Raw genomic sequence first — 26,882 nt, 5'->3', positions numbered from 1 at the left:
TTGGCTATGTGGGTTTAGGGCACAATCTGTGGCTCATAGAGGTACTGGGATATTTGCTGGGGGACATGCGTGCATCCTTCAGGTGAGTTTGATGTTTAGTATGATGCCTTCATGGCCAATGTATGTAATGTATCTATGTGGACTATGGTAGATGTAGGGAGATGACAAGTCTGGAGTTGCATGTGTTTCACATATTGATCATACACATCTGTTGCTGAGCTACTTCAGTGTTTTGCAGTAGGAGGCATGATGTTCATTATTGTAAATGGTGTCCATGGGTGTGTGAATCATGTATGCTTTGGGTGGCATGGCACTTCCTTTGTAAATGTTTTAATGGGTGTTGAATCATATTGGGGGATGCTTGAGGTAGCCATGGTAGAATTACTTTGATTGATTTGCCAATATGGCCTTGTAGATCTGTGTTTCCCAAGTAGGGAAGGCACCATCACAAGGGTGGGGCTACCAAGGTATGGTTTCCTGATTCCATTTATGGTGGTGGGGCATTGCATGATTGCTTTAGGTGTATCAGTGTTGATTATATTTTAGATTGTGTATCTACTGGTGATGATGTGGAGAGACATTTAGAGATGAGAGTTTATTTTATAATTATGTGTTGCATCTCTTATTCAGGATGGGTACTCATTTGCTTAGGTGTCTGGCCAGATGTTCTCCAGTGTATATTTGAGGTATCCGGAGACAGCTCATTCATCTGCCTATTCACTTCTCCAGATTTCAGATTCTTCTGCGTAGTGTTTCTTTATGCTGCCTCATAAGTTTAGGTGACCCTTTGGCACTTGCTTGTCCATGTGGATGTTCTCAAACTTCCATGACGGGGATAGGGGATGCTGAGAAGAGATGTGGTATCACTTAGATTCACTGCGCTACCCACCTCACATGAGGACTATGTCACCTGAACAACATGGGACCAAAGTGTAGCTGCGCAAACAATATGGCTGGCTGTTGTTGTGCAGTGTGATTCAAGGGGAAGTCATGGAAGAGGTGACTGTGCTGAATTCAACAGCACTGCTTCCAAGTTATCATATTGGAGGAGGATGTCTGCCAGGTGTAGGTCATGAAAGCCACAGGCCAGAGGAATTGAGGAAGGTAAGTGTTCCACAGTAAACTGGGCCTGGGTTGTTCACAATGCATAGCTAGCAAGTGTTGCACTTACAATTGTAAGGATAACACCACCATCGTACTGAACAAGGCCTGCAAGCCTGTTAATCACCTTGTAGGGAAAGTGAATAGGTGTGCGTATCCATTACTGTTAGTTATGTGACGGTACCCTTTTCACAACAGGTCATGAGTGGGTGCCAGCATACAGTTCTGTTCAGCAGCCAACAAAATGTGTACACTGTGGGAGACTGATTGGTGTGTTCCTAAGTGCAAGGGGTATTGAGGGGACATCCAGTGAGCTGTTGTCAAGAGAGTATTGTTGCCAAATTACATGGGAGTGGATGTGCTCTACTAAGGTGGACTGAGGATTCATCATGGAGCTCTGCAGGCAAGCAGATTCAATGGGAATTCACTCAGACATCTAACATTTCATCCAACTCCTGGTGTCAGTACTGTGCCCTAAAAGAGTAAGAGTGGGCATTTGGGTGATGTGTATCTGGAGTGCATTACTGTGATGTTGCACCTTGTTGGGGCAAGTACTGTGTGGAAGAGGAGTGGGTGTAGAGCGATGCAGATTTTGGGACGCCGATTACTGGAGGTATTTGTCGGTCGAAGAAGTGGAGTGGAAGCAATGGTGAATGCTGGTAAGTAATCCTTGATTAGTTCTTTCCCATGGGTCTGGTGCAAAACTTGTTCGACAGCTCTATGTTCATTTTGCCCTGGGGGCGTGTTTTAGGCGTGGCTGGTGCTACTCATTTTTCTTTGCGCTGCAGTTTTCTGCGCAAATTTAGTTCCATGAATCAGCTCCCAGCGCTGTACATGTGGTCCGCGCAATGTTTAAACTTGCGCTAACTACTTTGGGCGCTCTTAGTGCTTGTTTGTAAATTAGGCCCAATGGCTATCATAGCAAGCTTGCAGTATTAGCAGTGCTTACCGGTACCATTGCTAGTGAGTGCTGTAATATCACATCATTTACAAATATCTGTTGTTGCCCATTCTGGAGTACCATTGGACTCCATTGACAATGTGTGGAATTTCCCCTTGTTATAATTCTGCTTACACCATCATCGCAATATTTTATTGCCAGTGATACCCCCATGTCCAAGAAGGCAGTTTATTTGGGCATGGATTTCTTAACCTAGAATCCAGCAAAGTGGTATAATAAGGGGTATTCGGATTAACCATTATTGCCATCCCCAGAATGCGCGCCACTGTCTCTTGAATCATAAAAGTAAGTTCTGTCCCTTTCTCACAGGAAGTGGAACTACTGTACTAATTGTTGTTGTGCTTGTTCTATAATCATTAAAGATTTACTTGCAAAATAACTAAAATGTCAGTTGTATGCCTGAAATAAAGTATACTAAGAACTAGAACCGTTGGAAATAAAAACAATCTTAAATGATGTAATGAGTTGATATGAGAAAAAAACAACCTGCATGCATAATTGAGAGGCTGTTGTAAACCTCTCTTATGTAACTGTGTTGATGGTAGTAATGGTTGTATTTAAATAATCACATCTTCTCATTTGAAATATTTTGATTAGGGTGTGTATTCATAAAGTAGAATAATTCAACGTGCCATGCTGTAATGTAGAGGCACATGGGTTCTTTAGCATCTATTGTTAGCAACAGAACTCAATTCTTGTGCCTGTTACCCATGAGGTGGTACTTTGCACAGGAATAGTGTTCTTGTACGCTATCCGAACATGTTGTGTACAGACTGCAGAAAGGGGACGTATGGAGCTTAATGTTTGGTTCATGTTGGAGTTATTCTACAGGGTATGTGCGTGTGTGTGTGTGTGTGCGTGAATGTGTGTGTTCCAACTTGTGTGTGGCGGGGGAGTGGGCAGTCTGCTTGTGCTGTGCGTGTGTGCTGTGGGGAGGGGAAAATGCAAAACAGGTGCTCGCAAGCCTGTGATGTTGGTGCAGTGATGGTGAAAACAAGGAAAGCTGTTGTCTATGGCATATGTACTTACTCTCTACTACACAAATTTGAAATGTACACAAGGATTTTTTTTATTGCAGGTAGTCACTTTATGTGCCCTCGTGTATGCCTTGTTGTTTGTGCTGCACTGCAGGACCGGTAACAGTATATACACACTATGATGATACCAAAGTAGCACCGCCAAACTATAGCACTACAGTGCTGTATTGTTTCAGAAAATAAGGACATGTTATGGTTTATGTTAGACCGCATTTATAAAGCACAACGATTGCCACTTGTATGGCTTCTTGGATCTAAAGGTTGTTTCCATGGGCAAAAAGACATTCTGCTCTGAAGCAAGACCGTGGTGGTGGGTAGAGTTGGGAGCTCTACTGCTCCATCTCCAAAAACGTAGTGTGGATATGGCTTGTTCTCTGAGGTTGGCCAGGGTTCCAATCCTTCCGAGACAAACTTAGTGTGACATTGTTAATCAGTCTGGTAGGTGAAAGTGTTTACTTGACTCAGGAGGGACATTCTCCAGAGCACGGTGATCGGTATAAATAGTGGTAAAAGTAGCGATATACATTTGCATGTATTTTTACCAAGCTGCAGGATTTTTGTGTGTGTCAGTAGTAGGGTTGGGCAAAATTGTGAAATTCCGTTCTACCAGCTGCAGAAGCCAAATCTGTAAGATTTCGATCTGTTTCACTGCAATCCACTGTTCTGCCACCCCTGCATGTGGAAAAGAGCAGCACAAAGTTTCTCGTGCCGCTGCGCGTACCTAGCACACATTGAATAGAGCGGCATGAAGTTTCTTGTGCCACTGCGAAAACCTAGCACAAATTGAAAAAAGCAGCAGGAGGTTTCTCGTGCAGCTGTGCGGACCTACCATGAATCGGACAAAAAACTGTGCAAAGCTTCTCGTGCCTCAGTGTGAACTCAGCACAGATTTTTAAAAAGTGCAACGTTTTTCAACTGCAACGCACAGATCTAAAATAAGCCTGCGTGAAGTTTCTTGTGGCGCTACACAAAACTTGCACGGATCATGGAAAACCACGCAAAGTTTCAAAGTACTGCTGCATGAAACTATTCTGGATCAAAAAAGACCTGCACAAAGTTTCTTGTATTGCTAACCTAGCACAGATCAAAAAAGACCTGCACAAACTTTCTTGTGTCGTGAGACTATCACGATTTTAAAAACTGTGCAAGGTTTCTCATGTCACTGTGCAAAACTCCCACAGTTCGGAAAAACCTGCACAAAGTTTCTTATGCCGCTGCACGAAATTACCATGGATTAAAAAATAGAAAAAGACCTATGCGAATGTTCCCATCGCACTACATGAGACTAGAATGGGAATGAAGCACCAGGCTCTGCACGAAACCACACAAAACCGGACAATGTTTCAGTGGTGGCGGTTGCCTAATGCTGATTTCGCAGAAAGGGTGGAAGCTGATTCCAGTGCGGAGTCTGTACTTTTCGCTTTGCAGGTAAAGATATTGCCCACCTCTAGTCAGGAGTTGGGGAGCAAGACAGAATGTGCATGTCCACCTGCTCTCCCCACTGCTCCTGAAAAACGTGTCTGCATTACCGGCAATGCTGGTGGTAATGCATCCGTCACCTAAGGAATCCACCGTCAATACCACATATTAAAAGCAGGATGTGTTAGGGGTCCACTTTAAATGCCACCTGTAATTGTTAAAATCGGGAAGCATTTACACTCGTCCACAACCGTAGTGGAAAAGTACATGTTAAAGGCAATTTCGTCTTTGTTTTATAGCTTACTTTCCCCTGTCTGGTAGAAAGCTGTAAACCTGCATGAAGCGGATCTTTTTAATGCAAGTGGAAACAGATGCCTTTATTTGGACAACCTATGAACCAACATCTTGCAGTATCTCTCAACACACGCATACCTCAATGCTCTTAGCAATGATGCTGAGCAATACACCCAACTATGTGTTTGTTTTTGTTTGCTTGCATATTTGTCCAGGTCAAGGAAACGTTTTCAATACAAACCAATAAACTGGAGGTCCTCATTGAGGCCCTCATTGAGCCCCAGTAACTTGGAAGGAAGTGGCAATCACAAGTCATTTAATTGCATTGTTAGACATTTGTAAACATATGAGTGTGGATATGCATTTAGATTGTGCCAAGCCATTTTCTTTCCGCTATGTAGATGCTTTGAAGTGTCTTGTTTCCCCTAAAAATGATTCATTGGGGTATCTTTTCTGTTCAATAAAACCCAGTGCATTGCTGAATTTGAGAGGCGTGTATTCCATCACTTTCATGAGTGCACTCCATGATGCTTTGATTCTCCTTTGAACATGGATGTATATCCTGTCCCTGAATTGTTCCACCCTAAGCAGTGATTTGTTCAGTGAGGTCGGGGATGTCATTTGGGGGTTGACTGTGGCACCAGCTGCTAGCGCTGGTGACTCCATTGGTGGTCCTAGAACTGTCATTCTGACACATATGTTGTGGGTGACCTCGTGGGCACATAGCGTCCCAGAATATTGCTGCGGTCACACAGCGGTACAGTTGCCGGGATCTCCCGGCCTTGGCATACTGATCCGTGGTCACACGGATCAGACAGACACACAGCGCTGCACACAGTAAATGAGTCAGACACAGAGTTGCCAATCGTGGAGCCTTTTCATAACAACAACTTAGCAACAACACACAAAAACCACATTTATTTAACCTGTTAACCAACATCACAGTGGTGGGTGCATTCCATTCCTTTGCCCCCAACTTGCCAGCTATATAGGACCATAGACTTGCAACTCAAATGGGGGTCCTCAACACTTCTTCCCTGGACGTTGTTTGGCTCTTTCCTGGACCAGGACTGGGTTCTCTATTCCTGGGTCAAATTCATTGCCCAGTTCATCTCATGGGGTCTTTAACCAGCCTCCCAACGGGATTCCCATCCCAGAATGTTTCATATGTCCATCACGCAGGCCGCAGTAGCTTTTCATCTGCATGTTTTGGATGGTAGGCTCGTTCCGTAGCCAGTGCATTGCTGGATGTTTCACCACAGGTGGTCATTTGTAGGAGCTGAAGTAATCAGGCACTTGCTGTTCAAACTCGTTCTCGTCCCCTTGTACGCCAAAAAGGAAAAAGACATCTTCATCGTCTTCCTCTTCCTACTTAGGCTCTTCACTTGCTTTTGGCGCTATTTGAGCAATAGACTGGTTGTGCGCTGGTCCCCCAGCTCTTGTTCTGGCATACACCCTTGATGGGGTGATTGGTGACGGGGCTCGAAAAACCCTTGTGAAATGATCAGCCATTCACACCTCTCTGTCAGGACATTCATGCACATGTGGAAGGTCCCAGCCACACTGTGGGCAGGATGAGGCGCGTGCTGCGCCAGCATCTTTCCTGGGTCATTCACTGTTCCTGAAGGTCTCACCTCTTTCTGTTTTCTTTATCGCAAAGACCTCTTCCAGCTTTAGAGTCTTCTTTGACACGTCCATGGCAGATGCTCTCACCACCGCAAGCTCATGGGATTGCCCCATCTCCAGGATTCTTGCCAGCATAATGCTTGGCTCCCTAAAGATCTATCTCCCTATTTTGATGGAGTTGCCTGCAAAGATGATCTGTTGCCAGATTTCTTCCTCCTCATTTCCTATTGCACACGACAACGCATGACGTCTCATTCTCCCGTTAAACGCATCTAGACTCTCACTCTCATTCTGTCTTAACGGCCTCAGCCTGAAGCACTCGTAGTCGAGATAGACCATAGTAGTGAAATAGTTATTGAGCACATTGGCGGCTGCAGTATAGGAGTTGTCTCTGGGCCGGAGTGTTTTAAACAGCTTTTGGACCGCTGGGCCTGCAGAGTACAGCATGGTAGGTCGTTTGGCGCGTTCATTGATCTCAACAGCCTCAAAGTATATCTTCAGTCTTTTGACCCATGAGTTCCACTGAGGCCCAAGGCTGGAAGGGTCCCCAGATATATCAAACTCAACTAACAGGGCAAGAGATCCCTGTTGGCGGAGTATCCTGCCAGCACTGGAACTCCTCATTTTCATCAGCCTTGGGGGTGATGTGGGAGGCTCTGATGTGGCCCCTTGATTCGGAAACGCCTTGCAGTGAACGTATGGCCTATGCTGGGGCAGCTATGGTAAGGCTGTTGCATCCTTGCAGGCTTACTCCTGCACGTTACCCTGCATTAAGCTCCTGACAAGATCAGGGAATTGCACATGTGTGGGCAAGGTGCAGGGAACAGTCTGAACCCAGTATTTTCTATGTGCATCAAATAAAATTCTTCCTTTATCTCCATTTGCCTTTGTTTATTTTCTTCTGATGGGTGCACTGCCACTGGCCAGGGCGCACAAGCACTCCACCATGTAGCGACAACCCTTACAGGCCTTCTAGTACCTGTATCAGCAGACAAGGCCACGTCTGGCAGGCTTAAACAGTCTGAAGTTCCCCTCTCTTGTCCCCTTTCCAGGATTGGCATGTGGGGCTTTAGCTGCTGTGCATCTGCAGCTCTGTTCTTTCTTTTCTATTAGCTCTGATTACAGAGTGCACAGCATGGCACCTTTTTCTTTTTCATCTCTCTGAGCACAGCAAATCCCTCCCCCTTTACCTTTCCTCAGCTTCTTTAGCAGAGCACTCAGCAAGCACCTTTTGGTTATACAGCTCCGATCACGGAGCACACAGCCCTGCACCTTTATTTTAGTTGTTCTTGCCCCAGTCACGGAGAGCGCGGCAGGCACCTTTATTTTGTTCTGCTCCGATCATTGAATGCATCTAAACAAACTGTTTCCTTCTTTCCTTCTTTTTTTGTGTGGTTTTATTTTTGGGCTCCTGTCACGGAGCGCACCAAACTCGCCACTCTCTGCCCCACGAGTGAAGCAGCATGCAGGAACTCCGAGCGAGGCGCAATGCTGGCAGTTTAGGGCACTTGACGCTACCGGACAACCGCACCAGCAGCGCAGGGCATGGAACCCTTCGTCCCCATTGCTGTGGATGAACACACAGGCTAGCCAGATCTGGACTGTGGGCACACAGCCTGACAGGATGTGGCTGTGGTCACACAGTGAGACAGCTGCCAGGATCACCCAAGATTGGCATTCGGATCCGTGGTCACAAGGATCAAACAGACATATGGTGCTGCACAAAATAAATGAGTCGGACACAGAGTTGTCACTCATGGAGTCTCCCGTTGTACTGCCGCACGTACCAGCAGGACGCTCTCTTTATTGGGAGCACGCCCCGACGTGGTCATGGCTCACATCCTTAAAGGGGACATCACCACAACCTGGATCAGGGATTGCAGGGACAGCACTAGGGAGTCAAAAGAGAAGTGTTGCATCACAATTGAGGAATGCTCTTCAGAGCCCTCTTTACTGTGCTATCTCCCAACCCTTGTCCCTCTACAAGACCCACAGCATCTTCCCAATGAATGCTAAAGGGTTAGGCAAATGACACAGGGCAGGTCCTATTTGCACCCTCACCAGATCAGCAGAGCAATGCGGATTCATTGGGCCTGGGAAGAGGTACAGCCGCGGAAGAAGTAGGTCATGATTCTGTGTTGATCCTGATAGCCAGATGTGCATATGTGAAAAACGAATTGTAGTCATTGACGCATCTTGCACTACAACTCTGTCTTGTATTTTTTATATATGTAAAAAGTGAATTGTTCTCCTGGTGTGAATTTGTTGTATGACAGAATGGGCTAAGGTGTCATTCTTTATTTTTTTCTACAGGCAATTTTGAAAAGGACTATGATGACGTCACAATCAAAATGGCCTTTGCAATAGTGCAAATCATTGGATTCTCCAACTCAATCTGTAACCCGATCGTGTATGCCTTTATGAACGAGAACTTCAAGAAGAATTTCCTCTCTGCGATATGCTTTTGCATTGTAAAGGAAACGCCATCCCCTTCACGGCGACTTGGGAACTCTGGCATTACACTCATACATCAAAAAGCAAGTTTTTCTCGAAGAGATCACAGTAGCACAGAGGAGCCCAGGAGGGAGGCCTTCAGTGACGGCAACATCGAAGTCAAGTTTTGCGAACAGCCCGTTGCCAAAAGGAACACAAAAAGACACCTTCATTTATTCTCGTCGGAACTTACCGTTCACTCTGCACTTGGAAGTGGCCACTAGATGTTCATTCAGTTAGTCTTCTGAAACGATTCTGATAATGCACTCATGTGCGGAGTGGCCTGGCAGCTTCCCACCGCTTCCCCATGTGGAGAACCACTAGAGGAAGACGAGGGAATTCAGTGTGAGAGGATGAAAGGTATTGATTCTCTTTGTGTTGGAGCCTTTACGAGATCAGGGCCTCTTCGTGTGCTCTTTTTCTGACATTCTCCTACAAGAAATCACACAAAACGCAAGATGCTGTGCCCATGCTTGAAATGTCAATAGCTCTTGACAAAAAAGGTGATTGCGGAGCCTGTCTGCAATTAAGGCTTCTTTTACTGCTGGATGTCAAATACCAGAGTCAAAACCTGCTCTGCAGGCAGCATATTTGATGGCGTTCAAAGACCTGTCTTCTGACAAGCATCATTCTGAATGAGCACCTCACACAAGGAATGGACATCTTTACAAAGGAGGAAATTGTCTGCATCACCTTGCAGATGGTGCATCGTGTCCTCAAGGTCTGACAGTGTGGTCACTTGTGTATTTAAGGAACACAGACAATTGCAGCCTTCAGTGACCTTAACATTGTAATGACAATTGTTTACATGTTTTTCACAGGCTCCCCATTGTGTGCAGGCAGCATGGTCTTTGAGTATGAATGTCACCAGCCATGGAACCGAGTTCGGTTTAGACTTAAGCGGAAGAAAGCCATTCCTAAACCAGGGCTTTTTTCTCTCAAAGTAAATACTTGTTAATCTTGTATATTTGTGGTCTTCTGGCTCGTGGCCGGAAGTAGATGGAGGCACAACTTGAGGGTGGGTGGGGATTAAGGAACGGCATGTGTTCATAACCTTGGCCTATCATTTGTTCACCAAATATCTATTATTAGATTTTAAGCAACATTAACAAGTCAGATAAATGAAAGGGCTAGCACATGCAAACTCAGTAAGCGTCATCGTTTCATCTTTCTGTTTTGTGAAATTATTTTTGTTTCTATAGAAATTGAAATGGGCTGTACGTTTGGATGAAATTACTGTTATCTGGGATCTTATCTGAAGCCAACCTGCAGTTCTTTGAAACATTACGAATACGCTGGACACTTGTAAAATACCAAACACATGATCTGGTCATCTGATGTCGCATCTGATGTCGCAGTATACAGCAGATCATTACTTTAATACATATGTATATTCATACATTTATGATCTGTGCCAATAAATAGGATGCTGAAACCAAGATGTATTTAGCCATATATATTTTGTGGCCATGTGTATTGCATTTATCCACATGTATTATTTGTCACGTAAAAAGAACATTTGCAACCAGTATTTTCTGCACATGGAAGACATGCATTCATTAAAATAAACACACGGCCAAACAGGACAGCAATGGAGCTAGATTAGTCCTCATCAATGTCGGCTAAACTTTACCATAACAACAAATGGTTGCGGCTGACCTAAGCCCAGATATGTTGTCAGCAATTTGAAGAAGTTTAATGCTATTTTTCATACAAAGTGTGCACCCTCCACGGAGCCAATCTGCAACCTGATTGGCCTGCAATGCATGACTGTCATTACTGTGAACCAAGCAGAAATACCTGCTTTTCAATTTTTCCCCATTTTTATGTATACATACAGAATTAAAGCAGATGGATTGCTGCCTGTGTGTATGTGTTAAAATGTGCAAATACCTAAAAAAGGGAGCCTTATTTATATTTTAAATCAGAAATGCCGACGACGGACTGCTGCATAATTAATCACATTCTACAAGACGGGCTGTGGATGTACATCATTAAAGAATTCATCTTAACCTTTGTACATATTCAACGTTAATGTATATATGGTTGGATTAGCTTAGTTTAAATATCACTTCATTAGAATGAATTCTAGACAGAAGTAAAAAAGTCCATTGCATCAACCTTCCTTTTACAAAAAACATGGTTTTCAAACTGAAATACACATTCTGCTTGAAACCCATCCCATGTGTTCTTCTGCACATTCGCAGTTTTGTCTGATGTCATTGGTGGAATGATTCTCCCCAATTATTTACCTGCACTTGAATGTAACCGGCTGCTGCAGGGATTGCAATTCACAGAGCAGTTTGAAAAAACATATGATCGGAAAGTATGAATGAATGGGTTTCCAAACCCACACAGGTGCATTTAAACTGTCCTAGTCCCAACCCAACCAGCAGCTTATTAAACATATTTGAATTTGAAAGACTAAAGAGGGGCTGGTTCTACTCATCACATCCCAAAAAGAGATACAGAGTTGGGGTCGTCAAAAGAGGGCCCCACAGTTCATTGCCACCCTGTGTTTCTGTTGAGTTATCACATTTATTTTACGACTTCATCTTCACACTTCCTAATTGTCTTAGGAAACATTTGACTGCCATCAGTCCAGTAGTTGACCATTGTAAACTGTCTCCTCTTTTCTCAGGCTTCACGCACGCATCATTAGCATGTAGCTTTATTGGTAATGATAGCTGGAAAGTATGGTTATGCCAGTTTCCATTTTGAAAGTGTGGTGCAAAGATCCGACCCATTAACATTTCCCATTGTAACTGTCTAAAAAAAAAGCCAGATAAGGAGAAATAGGCCCTTTCCCATAGTATGTTCAATATGATGACTATGAAAGACTTCTTGCACTGTGTAAGATAAACATTTGCTGAAAAATATATTTCACCCTTGATTTGCATTACAAAGTCCTATCTTTATGTTCCTGGTTGAGTAAAATAATGATTGCATGTGTGTGTGTTTTAGTGAGGTCATGCCAGATAGAACAAGTAAGAATCCATGAACTGTCCGAGTAGTAAGGGTATATGTCAGTATGTTGGGGAGATAGACTTTGAGAACCTATAATGTGGCATGTGGTAGTAAAGTCCATTGTATTGATCTTTTGACATCTGACTTTGTAATGTGGCCTTCATAACACGACCATAGTAGTATCACAGATAGTTAAATGAGTAGGACAGCAAAATGTGCACACTAGTAAAAATGTTTCCATATGATATTCAGGTGCTAAATGGGTTTATGGTACACAGACAATATTGGCATGACATCAAAAAGACATTTGATTTTCTAAATGCAGATTTGTAGTAAAGACGTTTCAATAATTATTCACTATTGTATTTGCTAGATTTACTCTCAGATGGAGCCAAGTAAACAAAGATCATTTTATTCTCACTCTTCTTTTCGAGTTTTCCTCTTCTTTACATTATGAATTGTTAAAAAATACAAGATTCACTGAATGAATTTAATGATGAAATCCAATAAATTGGTAATTGTTTTTCTAAGTCATTGACCACTAAACAGTTATATTCCTATGAAAGAGTATCCAAAAGCTGAGTCACACATCATAAGGGCAGGCATGTTCCTTCGACTCCCTACCTCACAGCTACAAACCCATAATCGGGTTCAGAAGGATAAATGTCACTAAGTATGAATAATGGTGAATGTTTCTGTAAATGGGACTTCTTAGACATTCTTTTAGTACAAAACGTTAATAATTTGTTTACATCACACTTTTATATAGCCCTTTACAAGCCAGATCCCTCCCATTCATAAGCGCTTTTATGATTTGTGTTATCATTTTTAAAAGTGGGATAGCTTCAAGGGATGATATATATGAAAAATAAAATATTCTGTAAGTTAATTCTGCTTGCTAAATTTGTGACTGATTTCATTTTTAACTGTAACTCAAAATGAGAATGCTAACTGTTATGTTTTTTTTCATTTTCTTGTGTAGAATATTACGTGTGGTATCAGCATCTCCCAACCCCCAATATTTTTTTGACTAATTCTAAACCATCGTTTTGGACCATATCTTGGATTCCAGCACCATGCATCTGCATGTAGAACCATAAATGTGCTGTTTATAAAAGTGTCACTGTGCTGCAAATCAGCACAGTGGATGATTAAACTCTATCTTTGTTAGACACTAACCACCGTTTAACATACCATTAAAAGTTCTGGGTTGCAACCTACTACTGTATCAGCATTGATGCAACATTTTCAATTCGTTATTTTATTTAATTATTATTCTTTTTTTTCTCCAAAAACCTATACAACATTTTTGTTAAGAGCGGTTTCACATTTTGAGCACAATTTCCTATACACTTCAAAATGAAAAAAAAGAATAAAATACAAATCATTTCCATACAGAGAAGAAGATAAAACACAACACTTACATTGCTGATTAAATAAAATCTTCAAGCGTCAAAAGCAGTAAAACTCTGGGGACAGGTCCCGCTCTTCAAACCCAAATTCAAATACTTAAATTAATTTTTAGAATCAGATGCAAAGTTACAAATGATATGAAAACTCTGGAAAAAACAAAAATAACCCCATTGCTTAGGGAAGCTGGAGTTACTTCGGGGAAGTAAGAGATTTCAGTTGGATTAAACCACAAAAATCGGAGGCAAACCTAACAACAGTGATTTTGAGGGACACCGAAGTTCCATGCAACATATCCCACCGTATAGAGACTAAGTTTGTATTTGTATTTATTGATTTATAGAGCGCCTTACACCAAAGCGCTGGACTCTCTCTGTATCAGTGACACATTTTCTAAAACTAGACAGACGATTTGCACTAATTGTGACACATTCTAAGAGAAGATGTCTAAGAGTTTGTTTAACTTTTTCACTTTTACATCTGCAGAGGACTAATCCTCTAGACAAGTGATCACGGATCTCCATAATTTCCCCCATTAGTAAAAAGTTAAATCTAAATCTCATGTAAGCGTGTCACCATACCATATCCGGAAAGCGTACCAAATAAGATTCAGCTGTGCCCAAACATTTATAGTTTGAAACCAGTTGGTAATAGAGTTAGTCACGGTGTCCACAGTATCGGCCCAGTCTGCATATTGCAAAAGACGTTTAACACGCATTGGGTTCTGTAAGAGGATATCCCTGGTCAGGCCAACCTTTTCTAACGAGATTTGGCACACAACACACAAATGGGACATAACTTGGGATTCCTGAGTCCCATATCATAACCTAGTTACCAAATCAAAATATAGACTGTTACCCGTCTCCATGATAAGTTTCCTATACAGAGAAAGATGGCTACATTCAACTAGGCTGACAACGGATACGAGGCCCAATTCCTATCTCAAGGTGGCCAGAGGAATGCACTTTGGTAGACAGAACATTATGGCTTTTCAAATTCTAGACTCTATTTTAGACAGATCTATCTTCAGCTTAGCGGGAGACAACTCCAAGCCATAACACAGTTTAGGAATGACTTTAAGCTTATAGAAACGTAAGAGAGGAAACAGAGAATATTTACAATATTTACAATATTTACGTTCAACTCTCCTCATTTGTTCTATGACAAAAACTGTATTCTCCAGTAGATAATTCTGAAAATTAATTTTCTTGGGATGATCAAATAATGGAAAACCCAAATATTGCATTGTAGCCCTTAATGCCAGCTTTTCTTTATTCAGAAACCGACTATGAGCAGTCAGCTTTTTCCGATTACTTAAAAGCATGATCACTGTTTTTTTAGCTTTTATAACAAGGCCATTGGAGAAGGTATAATTGGAAAAAGTTGTTGTTAGATGCTGTAGTCCTATAGTTGTACAATCAATAAGCAAGAAATCATCAGTGTAGGCACACCAATGTAACCTGAGCCCCTCAATTTTAGGAAAAATAAAAGAAGAATTATCCAAATTTAGTCCAACATCAAATACATACAGATTGAAAAGTCTGGGTCAAAAATGCATCCCTGATGTAATCCATTCATGGTTTTAATTGGGGAGGAGAGGAGACCTTCACTGTTTAGACGGACCTGTACTAAAGAGCCTTCATGCAAATGAATGAAAGTTGCTAAAATTCCTGCAGGTATCCCTAAAGACAATAATTTAGACCATAGGATGGATCAATCTACAATTAGTCCACCCACTTCTGTCCCCACCCCCTTTCTAAAGCCAAAATGATTGTTTGATAGAATAGAATTGCGTTCGGTCCATTCCTCTAGTTTTTTTCAATACAAGCCCAGCGAAGATTTTCAAATCTACATCGAGCAAGGCGATGGTTCGATAATTTGGAGATAAACTCCTATCCCCTTTTTGTATACTGGCACGATGAATGACAAGTGCCAAGTAGATGGAATGAGTCTAAATTTAACAATGTCAGAGTATAATAATGCTAGTGCTTTAGCCCATATTTGAGGGTTAGCCTTCAATATGACATGCTCTAGATGATTCCGTCCAGCAGCGCTTGACAAACTAAAGTTTTGAATTTGATCTCAAAGATTGAAACATTCCAATTCCAATTATGGTTCCTAATAGAATCACTAATGTCAGACGACAGGTTTCTAGCTTCATATAGGATGCCAAAGTGACCTGGCCACGCTTCTTCAGAGATACTGTTGGATTGGGCCGAGACTTGGGAGGACTCTTTGGCATTTATCAAACGCCAAAACTGGCGAGTCGATCCATCTTTTAATGCTGCTAACATAGATTCATTATCCACCTGAAGGATGTGTGCCCTATGGCCCTTGAGCCAATTTTTCAGTTTTTGTTTCCGGATTCCTGCTCTCTTACGTTCCCAGGGGAGGCTGCTGTTTAGAAGCCTACTCACCTCCTTATTGCATTAATTTTTGTGTAGCTTAACTAAATCATCATAAACATGAAGATGTATGGCTCTAAATGGATGCCTACCCCAGCCTTCAATAGCTTTAGAAATCAACATATCTAGATACAGAGGGAATTTAGAGTGAGTAAAGATGGAACGCCTCAATTTGAGTGAGTTACTAGAAATCAGGGGAAAAAAAACATGTTGAGTTTGTTCACATTCCCGTTAAGCCAGGTGATTCTGGTTTAAGAGCAATTTAACTCAAAATTCAAAGGCAGTAAGCTGCAAGATGAGCTATCCAAGTCGATACGTTGAGTGACTTCCAGAATGCAGTGATCACTCAGGGGAGAGCCCTTGATAGTAAATGAGTGACACATGTCGAAAAGACGTTGGGGCATAAAAATATGGTAAGTTATCGAGACCCGACACCCATCTGTCCATGTGTGGGGGTCCATGTCAGGCCCCAGGGTATAATTTACGGAGGATAGGCCCCAGTTTAAAAAGTGAGTATGACAAATATGACCCTATAATCTCTTCCTAATAATTCCTGGGGGTCCCCCTATTATCTGATTTTTTCCTCCCTCGTGTATAGATGTCAAAAGCCCCAAATCCAGCTCTTGCTGCATGTCCAATGAGGATACAAATGGAATATCAGTGTTTAAGTCTCCCATTACCACAATTTGGAGCCCTCTATATTTTACCATTGATTTCTTGATCAGACCATTAATCTTTTCAATGGTTTCCAGAAGATTTTAGGCAGGATTCCAATAGATGTTTAGGATGACGATAAAGAGGGGGGAGCTGAGAGACCTAACCTCCACAACAACTGCCAAAACACAAGGGGGAAGGCAGTAGCTATCCAATACATGGAGGCCCTCACTGTTCTTAATGGCAGTCGATAGGCCACCCGACGGACGGCCCCTAACCCCTTTATTAACCAATTCGCAGCGTAAATCAAATCCATATAAATGTAACAAGGAGGTAATCCAAGTTTCCTGGATGCAAACAATGTTACATTTAATTAATCTAGCGCTTAATTCTGAGGAGGAAGTCAAATGGGCATGTCCACAGGAATTCCAGGGCAATAACAAGAGATTGGTGTTATAGTTAAAGATTTTGCTTTAAGGATTTCAGCTGTGAGATGGATTCATGCAATGATAATGCCAGCCATCTCCAACTGGAATCCTCCTATACCTTTAATTTATGATGAGAGCTAAACGTAGATCCTCTCTGCCTCTCTGTGTCATTAAAAGTTCCTCTAACTTCCATGCCCTGAATGGGCAGCTTCAAACCCGGGCTAAAGATCAGAATATTGTTCCCTAGGCGATTAGATTGGTGGGTTTCTAATAGAATAGCTTCATAAACAGAGTCAGAGTGAAATGCCAAACATACATGGTCGTATCGCTCCGGGTGAATAAAGTCCACCAATTTTATATCAGCAGAGGATAGAAGCCTCAGGGAAGGAATCTCATTTATTAAGGCCAAAACTCACCCTCCTTTTAGGGAGCAGGGGACCCCACAGTAAAACAAATAGTGTAGGATGACACTAGGATTATCTGGATAACAAGGTTGCCTCCACTGGATAGATTTTAGATCACTAAAGAATAGGGAGTTAGGAACCTTCCCATGCAGATCTGTTGGGATTAGTAGTCCTGTCATTCCCTTGTTATGGTTAGTGTCAAGGTACTTGTTGTCAGTGGTAGCTACCATGGATTTTCAATTACAGCCAGACATACAAATTCAACTGAAACATTTAACAAACTTTCTGTAATAGCAAGTTATGCTGTTATGATTAATCTTGTAAAATTCATTGTCTGGCAATTTCACCAGTGATGGTTGGGTCAACAACATTTCTTTATGGATGCACTATCATGTGTACCCGTGTTTTGCACAATATTCCCTACTTCAGTCTGTGGGATGTATTAGCCAACTTTTGCACTGCTATGCTGCATAACTCTGTTATGATGGTACCAGAAACACCAAAATGGCTGCAAAACCCTTGTGCGTGCCAAAACCGCCTGAAAATCGCACTTTTCCACGCACAAAAAGATGGCTGCCCAATCTGCTACGTATGTTGTCATTGGTGGAACAGAGCTCTCACTACTGAAATGTGTCACCGGGCTCCACAACAATTAAAAGTGGAGTGCAGAAGGAAAAAGCAGTGCTTTGCTAAATGAAACTCCAAGATTGCTTTAAATCTCTTTTTCTTTGCTGCTGAAACTTCAGAATGCCGGTAAAAAACACCTTTCAAAAACATTCAAAATTCTTATTGGGTGCTACAATTCACTTAGTTTAAGAAATCATTGTGAACTTACAAGGTTCTGAAAGACTGAGAGCATAAAGAGATTTCCACAGCAAAAATGGCCTGCCTGTGGATCTGTCAAAAATCTCTGTGCAGCAGAGGGCTGCTGTGATGACAGCTGTCAGAGGCCTGCCTGATTAAACTTTAACATGTATAAACTGAAATTCAATTGTCTGCAAGAGGCCTGTTACTGATGGTAACCCATATTGTAATTGTTTTGATCCCATGGTTTAAAATCTTGAATGAGAATTCTAGCTGTTATTTGATATAACAAGTTTGTTTTGTGCTAAGGAAAAGGCCACAGAATTTAACAATTAATTTAAACCTGGCTGAAGCTGCAGAGGTGTTAATTAATGGGTAGGAAAGAACCTGGTCTACAGAGGCAAAAGGAACAATGACAAGCTGCAGCTCAGGAAATTTGAAGTGTGAAGACAGTCGTAAATGGCCTCTGCAAGGGACAAACTTGGGGGATGGCACCTGGGCTTCCAGGGAGAGACCAAGGGGTGGAGCCAAACAACTATTTGTTGCTTAACAAGGACAAAGAACACATTTTAAAAAGACTGATAACTTTCTATTTAAAATTGTGAAAAATATAAAAATAACAGAGTGTTAATGTAATTTATGGCTGCATGGGTGAAGAGGCGCCAGAACTGTGTGACATGTTCTGGACAGCAAAGGCAAGAAATGTGATTTTACGCAAAATGTATTTCGGCTAGAATTGTGAAACTTTATACACTTATTCCCATGTTAAAGACGCACACATGTAGAAATTTGCTTAAAAATTGGACATTGTGTTCATAATGAAAAGGGCAACATTCTGTGAAAAGCGGAGACAAGATCCCACAGCTACAGTGTTTTGAGGAATAGCTGCTAGATAAAATATTTGCTCTGTACATGTGATTTTTATAGAGGTTGCACATGTGGAAATATGTATTTTGCCAAAAGTAGATTTTGTGTTACAGGGGCTAGGGGTGGATTTTCAGCCTCCTAAAATCACACCATAAGGATGACACTCTGTTTCTCTCCTCCTATCAAGGCAGAGAGTAGACTCTGACCCAATCACCTTTCAAAGGGGCAAGCTTAGGCTAAACCGGCCCACACACTTTCTTTATGATGTAATTTCATAGCATAAATAGAGACAGCTCACCACACATAAGGACAGACAGATTCACTCACTATCCTGATGCTGGCGGAGCACTCTGCTGTTGAACTCTACATCTTCTTTGCTCCATACTCCAGAAACTTGGCAAAGCAAAAGGCCTATTGCATAGCTGAACCATTCTGAGCTAGGCCTCAAATTCCAGAACAGAACCCCACGAGCCTAAGTGGAAGCAACATAATAAAGCTGTGCTGTGCTGTTACTGCTTGCCTGCTGAAAAGAAATAACCTCAGAACCAAGAAGGGCAGATCCGATCCAGTCCTGTGCCATGCTGTGACCAGAGCGCCTTGCTGACCGTGTCCAGTCCTGTGCCGTGCGGTGACCAGAGTGCCTTGCAGACCCTGCCCAGTCCAATGTGCCAAGCTGTCTTTCCTAAACCAGATCCAATTCCCTGGCCAGAACTGACGGTTCCATTGAGTATAAATAGGAAGAATTGTGTGACTAGCAAATGTACCTTGCATAGACTTATCCCTATCTTAAACCCATCCTATCTTGTATTCAGAACCTGTATTGTTAGGAGTATCTTTGCATTGTCTTGAACCCTAGCTCCAACCCATCCTATCTTCCTCCATAACCAGTATTGTTAAAACTATCTTTGTGCTGATCCTTTTCTCATCTGAAGAAGGCGAGTTTCCTTAGCAGGCAGTCACCCTGATCCAGTGACTATGTTCCTGTGTGGTATTCGTTTTGTTCATGGTCATCCTCTAGTGTAAGAAAGCCTTTTGTCAATTTTAAAAGCACATCCCTGTTTTCCCTTTGTGCGCCTATCTCGAAAAATGTCCTCTACTAAAACATCTGCAACTCCCTCAGTTTTTGTGATAGAAACAAAATTCATGCGATTCTCCCGTTATCGTCAATATAGCACAGTGAAAAGATTGCCGCAAATTTTCGTTTTGGGAAATTTTACACATGTAAAACAGCTTTTAATTGCTTCTGACTTAAATTTTAAGATTTCAAATGTTTTCGTGGGATTAAATAATTGCTTGTGTTTGTGTGCAACTATCCAAAGCGGCTCCCATAAGACTTTATAAAAATTTCAGCAATTTTGACCATATTTGGTGTTTTTGCCCAGTCCATCCTAAAGATAACTTTAAAAGCCATGCTGACAGCTTGACAGTCAATTCTGTTTTCTCTTGTGTTTGAAAGGGGGAAAGTGGGATTGATATTCTGTTTGAATTCTGCCAATTCTGAATACCTGCTCTCTCTCCTCCTATCTCTTTACGCTGCCTATTGGGGGTTGAGGGGTGTGCAGGGAGAACATTGTTGATTGTTGTGTACCTCTTAAGACATATGGTGATTACATTTAAATACATAAATAAATATTTACCTTTGCAAACCAGCCTGATTCCTGGTTCAGTGTGACTGGTGGAGGGGGGGGGGGGTTTCCAGGAGAAGGGTGTGATATGAGTGGTATATCGTTCAGAATAAAGAACTTTTAGACAAAAATAAATAAGGATTTCAGTTGTGCACTACATGCTAGGCGTTGACTTGGGTGTGTGCCGGATTGAAATCACTTATAAATCCTAGCTTGGAATTTTATTTATTGAACTAAACCAATGCTTTGTTGTAGTCAATTCTGCTAGTTTTTACTGTTGGAGCTAGTTTGAAAAAATTGTCTTTGTTTCTGACTCTGGAGCAAGCCACATAAAGTGGACCATGAGAAAAGCATGAATCCTGTGAATTGATTCCAGCTACTTTGGGTTGAAGCTTTGAGATTGCACAGCAACATTATTGATGTCCCGATCTACAGCCGAGGCAGCAGCGACCTTAACATAAGTGCGATATATGTACAGCTGAAGCATGTAACCTTCATACTGTTGAGGTGGCATACATTCATCAACTTCTGTGGGAAAGGAAGTTTCTGTAATTATCATGAGAGATTTGCCATGATGTGACCGACAACGTCATTGTGGACACTATTGAAGAGCCACCCACATTACTATAAAAGCATTGCTTTGTGTCACCAGCATGACTTCAAAAGTGAGTGCCGCAAATGTCAGCTAGAATTCTGACAGTGTGGATAGTTTAGGAACAATGAATTGCTTAAGTTTTCATGAACTACAGAACTTTAGGAACAATGCACATGCACAACTATGGCAGAACTACGGTGCAAAGAGCCATATGGCAGGGCTAAGCATTGCAGACCGCTAAAAACAATACAATCTGAATCAAGAAGAGTGATGTCCCTTGACTAGCAGGCTGTCCCATCATACACATTTAATTCAGAGCTCAGAGAAGTAATTTGCCCCTTTGACATAAAGATGTCAACAATCTTTTATTTCAGGACATGGCAAATATTTGATGGATATTGTTCTGGTATGCTTTGTACAGAAACATTATGTTTTTCATACAATAAAATGGACATTGAATTTCAGAAGTTGGAAAAGCTATCCTTGTGGGATTTTCAGATTTTTTTTTTTAGTAAAAGTATTTTTAACTTTTAGTAAGAAATAGTTCAAGGTTGATACATTACAGGGATATTTACATTGGCTACTTTAAGAATTAGATATTAAAAAATCATGCTGCTTAGACTTTCACATATGAAATGCTAAACTGTTGCTCAATTTCCATGAACGATCTTTGTGGTACAGAACTCCTTTCCTGCAAAATAGCTTTAACTTACAGGAGGTTGTGTCAAGGACTAAAAATAGCTTTCCGTAGCAGGTTTCGGTACTGCCTGACCAGTCAACTGGGTGGATTTGGCCCTGAATCAAAGGACAGTATGTGTTCTAGGAACTCCTAGTACCCAGAAGCCATCATCACTGATTGGTATCGGTGTGGCCTAACATTGTCTCCTGCCTTAGCGGTGAGACAATATTGAATTTTGAATTTGAATTTTGAAACATTTATAACGCGCACACTGCAAACTAAATCGTATGCTGGCGCAGATGACACATGTAATAGGAAGACAATATGAACCTAATTGATACCGATGTCACAGAAATTCAAATGAATGCCACAGTCACCAGACTTACTTGAATAAGTGGGTCTCTAAAGTTCCACAAGGAATTGGCCTGTTTTTGGCTCAACGGGAGACTATTCCATAATCTGGGTCCCGCAAACGAAAAGCAACAATCTCCTCTCAAGCTCCAATTTGTCCAAGGAACAACTAGAAGGACTTGAGCTTCAGACAGGAGGGCTCGAGTTGGTTGGTAGTACTTCAGTTTATTTGGTTGTATACTAATTGACCTTTTCACAATTGACCTCTGAGGAATTGACCTCGAGAGAATTGACCTAATTTAGAAGGTCATTTAGGACATATATGTGGGGGAAAGCCCCTGCATCCCCCCACCCAATCCAAAACCCCCTGCAACCCCCCCCACCCAATCCCTTTATATTATTTATAATCCAAAACCAACCCAATAATATATAAAATAACTAAAATAATATAAAGGTCAATTGTGCAAAAGGTCAATTGTAAAAGGTCAATTTGGGTAATACCGTTTATTTATCAGGTAGGCTGGTGCCAGTCCGTTCAGACACTTCTAGACCAAACACCCGATTTTAAATTTAATCCAGTCTTCTACTGCTAGCCAATGTAATGACTGCCGTAGACCAGAGACATGGGTGTTCTTGGCTACATCAAAAACCAGTCTAACACTCACATTCTGCGCCTTTTGAAGGCGATGAATCTGTTTGGCCGGAGCTCCAGCCAAGAGTCCATTACAGTAGTCTAAATTGGAATTGACTAGTGCCCCGACCACCACAGCATGATCGTAGTAGGAACATAGGGTAGTGCCTGATGCATAAGGTGGATGTTGAAGAAGACCGACTGGATCTTGGCTGAGACCTGGGCATTACATCCCAGGTCACTCTGCCAAATGCAGCCGAGATTCTTTACTTTGGTGGCATGCTTAAGACTAGTGCCAGAAAACTGGGGTGGAGGGGGGCATCTATTTCCTTCAAGGAGATGCTTTGGGCCAAACAAAATTACCTCTGTTTTCTTTGGATTAAGTTGTAGCCAATTTTTTTCCATCCATGTTCCAATTTCTTCTAAGCATTTACTAACAAGAGCAAAACCTTCCTCCACATCATCGAGCCTAATGAATAACTGAGTATCATCAGCATATGAATGAAAACTGAGATGGTATTTCTCTAAGATACCCAAAAGGGCGCGAAGATAAATAATAAAAGGAAGTGGAGAAAGTGCAGATCCCTGTGGCACACCATAGCACTGGAGGAGGATCTCTGAGAGAAAACCTCGAACCTGGACACGTTGTTGACGATCTGTAAGAAATGATGTGAACCACTGTAACGCACAGGGGTCCACATGCACAAGATTTTTCAAACGTTCCAAGAGGATGCCATGGTCAATCATGTCGAACGCGGCATACAGGTCGAGCATTACAAGCAGGGAGAGTTTACCTGCATCCCCGCCTGTAGCGTCTCGTCCCAAACCACTGTCAATGTTGTCTCTGTCCCATTTAAGGGATGAAAACTGGATTGCAAGGGGTGAAGGAGGCTGTGATCCTTAACATAGTCGTGCAACTGTTTGGTGACCACCGTTTCCAGAATTTTACGCAGTCAGGGATCAAAGCTAAATTTATTTAGTAGCAGTGAAACAACCAATAGTTTCAGGGCATCAAGAACAAATCCCTGGGTAAGTGAAAGATTAACAAATTTGTCATGAACGGGGCGAATTCCACTGAAATTCGTTTAGCAACTGCAGCAGGAATTGAAAAGAGGGCATTGTTTGTTGGTTTCAATTGCGACAAAAGTGCAGTAATATCGTCCTCTGAAACTTGTTTAAAGCTAAACTGAGTAATCACAATCGGTGTCATCTCCAGACCACTAGGTTTTTCTTCAACTGGACTGACATCCTCTGATTGAGGTGCTAGATCTAGATTTCTATGGAACCTGATATTGTTTTGAATATTCTGGATTTTATCTCTAAAAGAATTGTTGAGGCCATTAGCCTGAGTTAAAGAGAACGTTTTTGCTGGTGCATATTTGTTGGGCTTGACAAAATCAGCAATTGTTTTGAATAATTATTGGGAACGTTTTATTGCTGTTGAGATTTTAGTTGATAGAAATATTGATTTAGCTGCAAACACTGCTTTCTTATACTTAGTCAGTGCTGTACTTGCAGCCATGGAATGTTCAATCAACTTAAATCGATACCATCAATTTTCATGGTATTTATGTACTCTTTTTAGCTGCAGAAGGTCTTTGGTATACCAGGTTTTAGAGAGTTTTTTAGTGGCAATGTTTCTCAAAGGTGCATATTTTATGCAGATATTGCTCATAATTTTAGTGCCTTCTTGGAATAGTGCATCACAATCATTAAGCTGAGTACAGTTACTCAATGCTATGCTGAGATCCTTCCCAGGTATAGTGTCCAAATCTTTTTTTTTTCGCACAAGCTTAGTGCCAACAGAGGTTAGAGTAGGATCCTCACATTGTTCTGCCTTGATATGAAAAACACCCTAAAATAATGGTCTGTCTAGTGAATAGGGAATGTATCGACCATACTAATCCCTTGAAGTGTCAGCACCTTCTGCGCCCATAACAGTTAGGATGTTAGACTCTGCACGTGGGAGGGTTAGATTACACTCTCTTGGCTACTTCGTTTTATTGGGGTCGATGTTGTGGACTCATCAGAGTTATTCAATAAATAAGTAAGCAGTGGACCCCAAATATCCAGGGGGCGAGCGTGTTGAGGGAGCGTTCTGATGAATTCTGTCTCAATGTTCTGGCAGTAGAGAATGTTTTTCCGCCAGTTTGCCACCGTCGGGACCGGCCCTCGTCCCCAGGCCATGGCAATTCTCCCATGTGCTAGTGTCATTAGGACTCCCGCCAGTTTCCAAGTTGCTGGTGATAATTGTTTGGTCAACCCGAGTAGCACCACCAAAGGGATGGGTTGAAGCTCTTCCCCCACCATTGCCGATGCTGTCTGCAGGACCTGCGTCCAGAAAGGTGTCAGCACGGGGCAGTACCAGGCAAGGTGGAAAAAGTCGGCTGCTGTGGCACCACATCTTTCACATGCCGCATTCGATTCTGGTGGATGAAGGCACTTTTTTCGCAGGGGTGTAGTACGTTTGATGCAGAAAGTTGAAGTGAATTTGCTTAAAATGGGAGTTCAGTGCTATTTTCTTCATTTGCCTCAGGATATATGACCAGTTATCGTCCAGGATTGAAATGTGGAGGGACCTTTCCCATCTCATTTGTGTTCGTATGTTGACGGGTACGGTGTCTACTAGCAGTGATTTGTATGTTGTCGAAACCAGTCTGCCCTCTCCCTGTGCTTGGATCACATTGTAAAGTAGTTGGCATGTTGGAGGTTGTTGTGGGAACCTGGGGAAGAGTGCTTGCAAAGTGTAGCAGAGTCTGAAGTATAGGAAGGTATCTAGGGAGGAATCGCTCCCTTTCTCAATTGCTTGTTGGGGTGTTATGAAGGTTCCTTCACTGTACAGGTCTCCCAGAGTGCTCATCTGCAGTTTCTCGACCCATTGTTGGAAGACCTTTTCGGATATAATGGAATCCCTGCTTGTTGGGGTGTTATGAAGGTTCCTTCACTGTACAGGTCTCCCAGAGTGCTCATCTGCAGTTTCTCGACCCATTGATGGAAGACCTTTTCGGATATAATGGAATCCCTGGAATGAATTTGATTGGGAGAAGAGGGGAGAATCTAACCTGCACTTTGAGCCAACCTTTTCCAGATCTCGAAAGTCGTGAGAACTATGTTCAGAGTAGTGTGGGGGACTGGGAGTTGGCTGATAATGAGAGCTCTCAGTAAGTTAGGAGTCACTAGAGCTCGTTCAATTTGGACATGCGGTCTGACCAAGTATGTGGCATACCAGAAAATGAGGAATTGTGCCTGGAATGCCCAGTAATAACGTTCAAAATCGGGGAGCGCAAGGCCACCCCTGGACACCGGCAGTATTAAAGTTAAGTGGGCCAACCTCGCTGGCTTGCCCGCCCATAGTAGTTCGAGAACCAGACTTTTAACCCTCTTCAGGAAGGATTATGGTACTAGAATAGGTATGTTTGCAAATAAGTACAGGAGTTTGTGTAGGATCACCATCTTAACTAGTGAAGCCCTCCCACATAGGGTCAGTGGAAGCGTCTTCCATTGGTTTACTTTCTCAAGCGGCAACCTCAACACTTTTTTGTAGTTGTCCCAAAATATGTCCTGGTAATTCAGCGGCAACATTACCCCCAGATATCGTACGTGGGAGTTCTCCCAAGTGAATTGGTAGTCGTCCCTGAATACCCTTGTGACTGGGGTCAATGGGAAAATGATTGATTTAGTGTGGTTGATTTTCAGGCCTGAAACGGCACCAAATTGGATCACCTCACTCATGATCGGGTTTAGGTTTTCAGTGGGGTTGTGTATGAATAGCGCTACATCATCCGTGTAGAGGGAAATTATTAGTTTATGTGGGCCTATAGTAAGTCCCCTATGTAGATGATTGGACTGAAGATTTGCAGCCAAGGGTTGCATTATTAGTGCAAATATTAATGTCTGGTCCCACGCTGTAGCTGAAAGGGGGCGGATCTCATTGTCAAGGTTGATTAATGAGATCGGTCTATAGGATGCACATTCTTCGGGGGGTTTACCAGCTTTGTGCAACAGGATTACATTGGCTTCACGGAGAGACTGTGGCAGGGACTCGGTTTTTAATGCCTTATCATATACTGCGGCGAGGGGCAGAGCTAATGTGTTTGCAAAGGATTCATAAAATTCCCCTGTCAGGCCATC

The 26,882-nt window shown here is 42.2% G+C and overlaps 1 protein-coding gene across 1 annotated transcript in view; it reads left to right on the top strand.

Annotated features, from left to right (window-relative positions):
* QRFPR (pyroglutamylated RFamide peptide receptor) overlaps window positions 1-20,475 on the top strand; it is a 716,932-nt gene extending 696,457 nt beyond the window's left edge. Inside the window, exon 6 of the mRNA XM_069631167.1 lies at window positions 8,752-20,475. Coding sequence (XP_069487268.1) covers window positions 8,752-9,155 — 404 coding nt within the window. The 3' untranslated portion in view covers window positions 9,156-20,475. The remainder of the gene's footprint in view (window positions 1-8,751) is intronic.
* The last annotated feature ends 6,407 nt before the right edge of the window (window positions 20,476-26,882 follow it).

This window comes from Ambystoma mexicanum, chromosome 6q (assembly GCF_040938575.1).
Source record: "Ambystoma mexicanum isolate Mex_15411 chromosome 6q, UKY_AmexF1_1, whole genome shotgun sequence".
Lineage (NCBI taxonomy): Eukaryota > Metazoa > Chordata > Amphibia > Caudata > Ambystomatidae > Ambystoma > Ambystoma mexicanum.
This window is presented reverse-complemented; position numbering and strand designations above follow the sequence as displayed.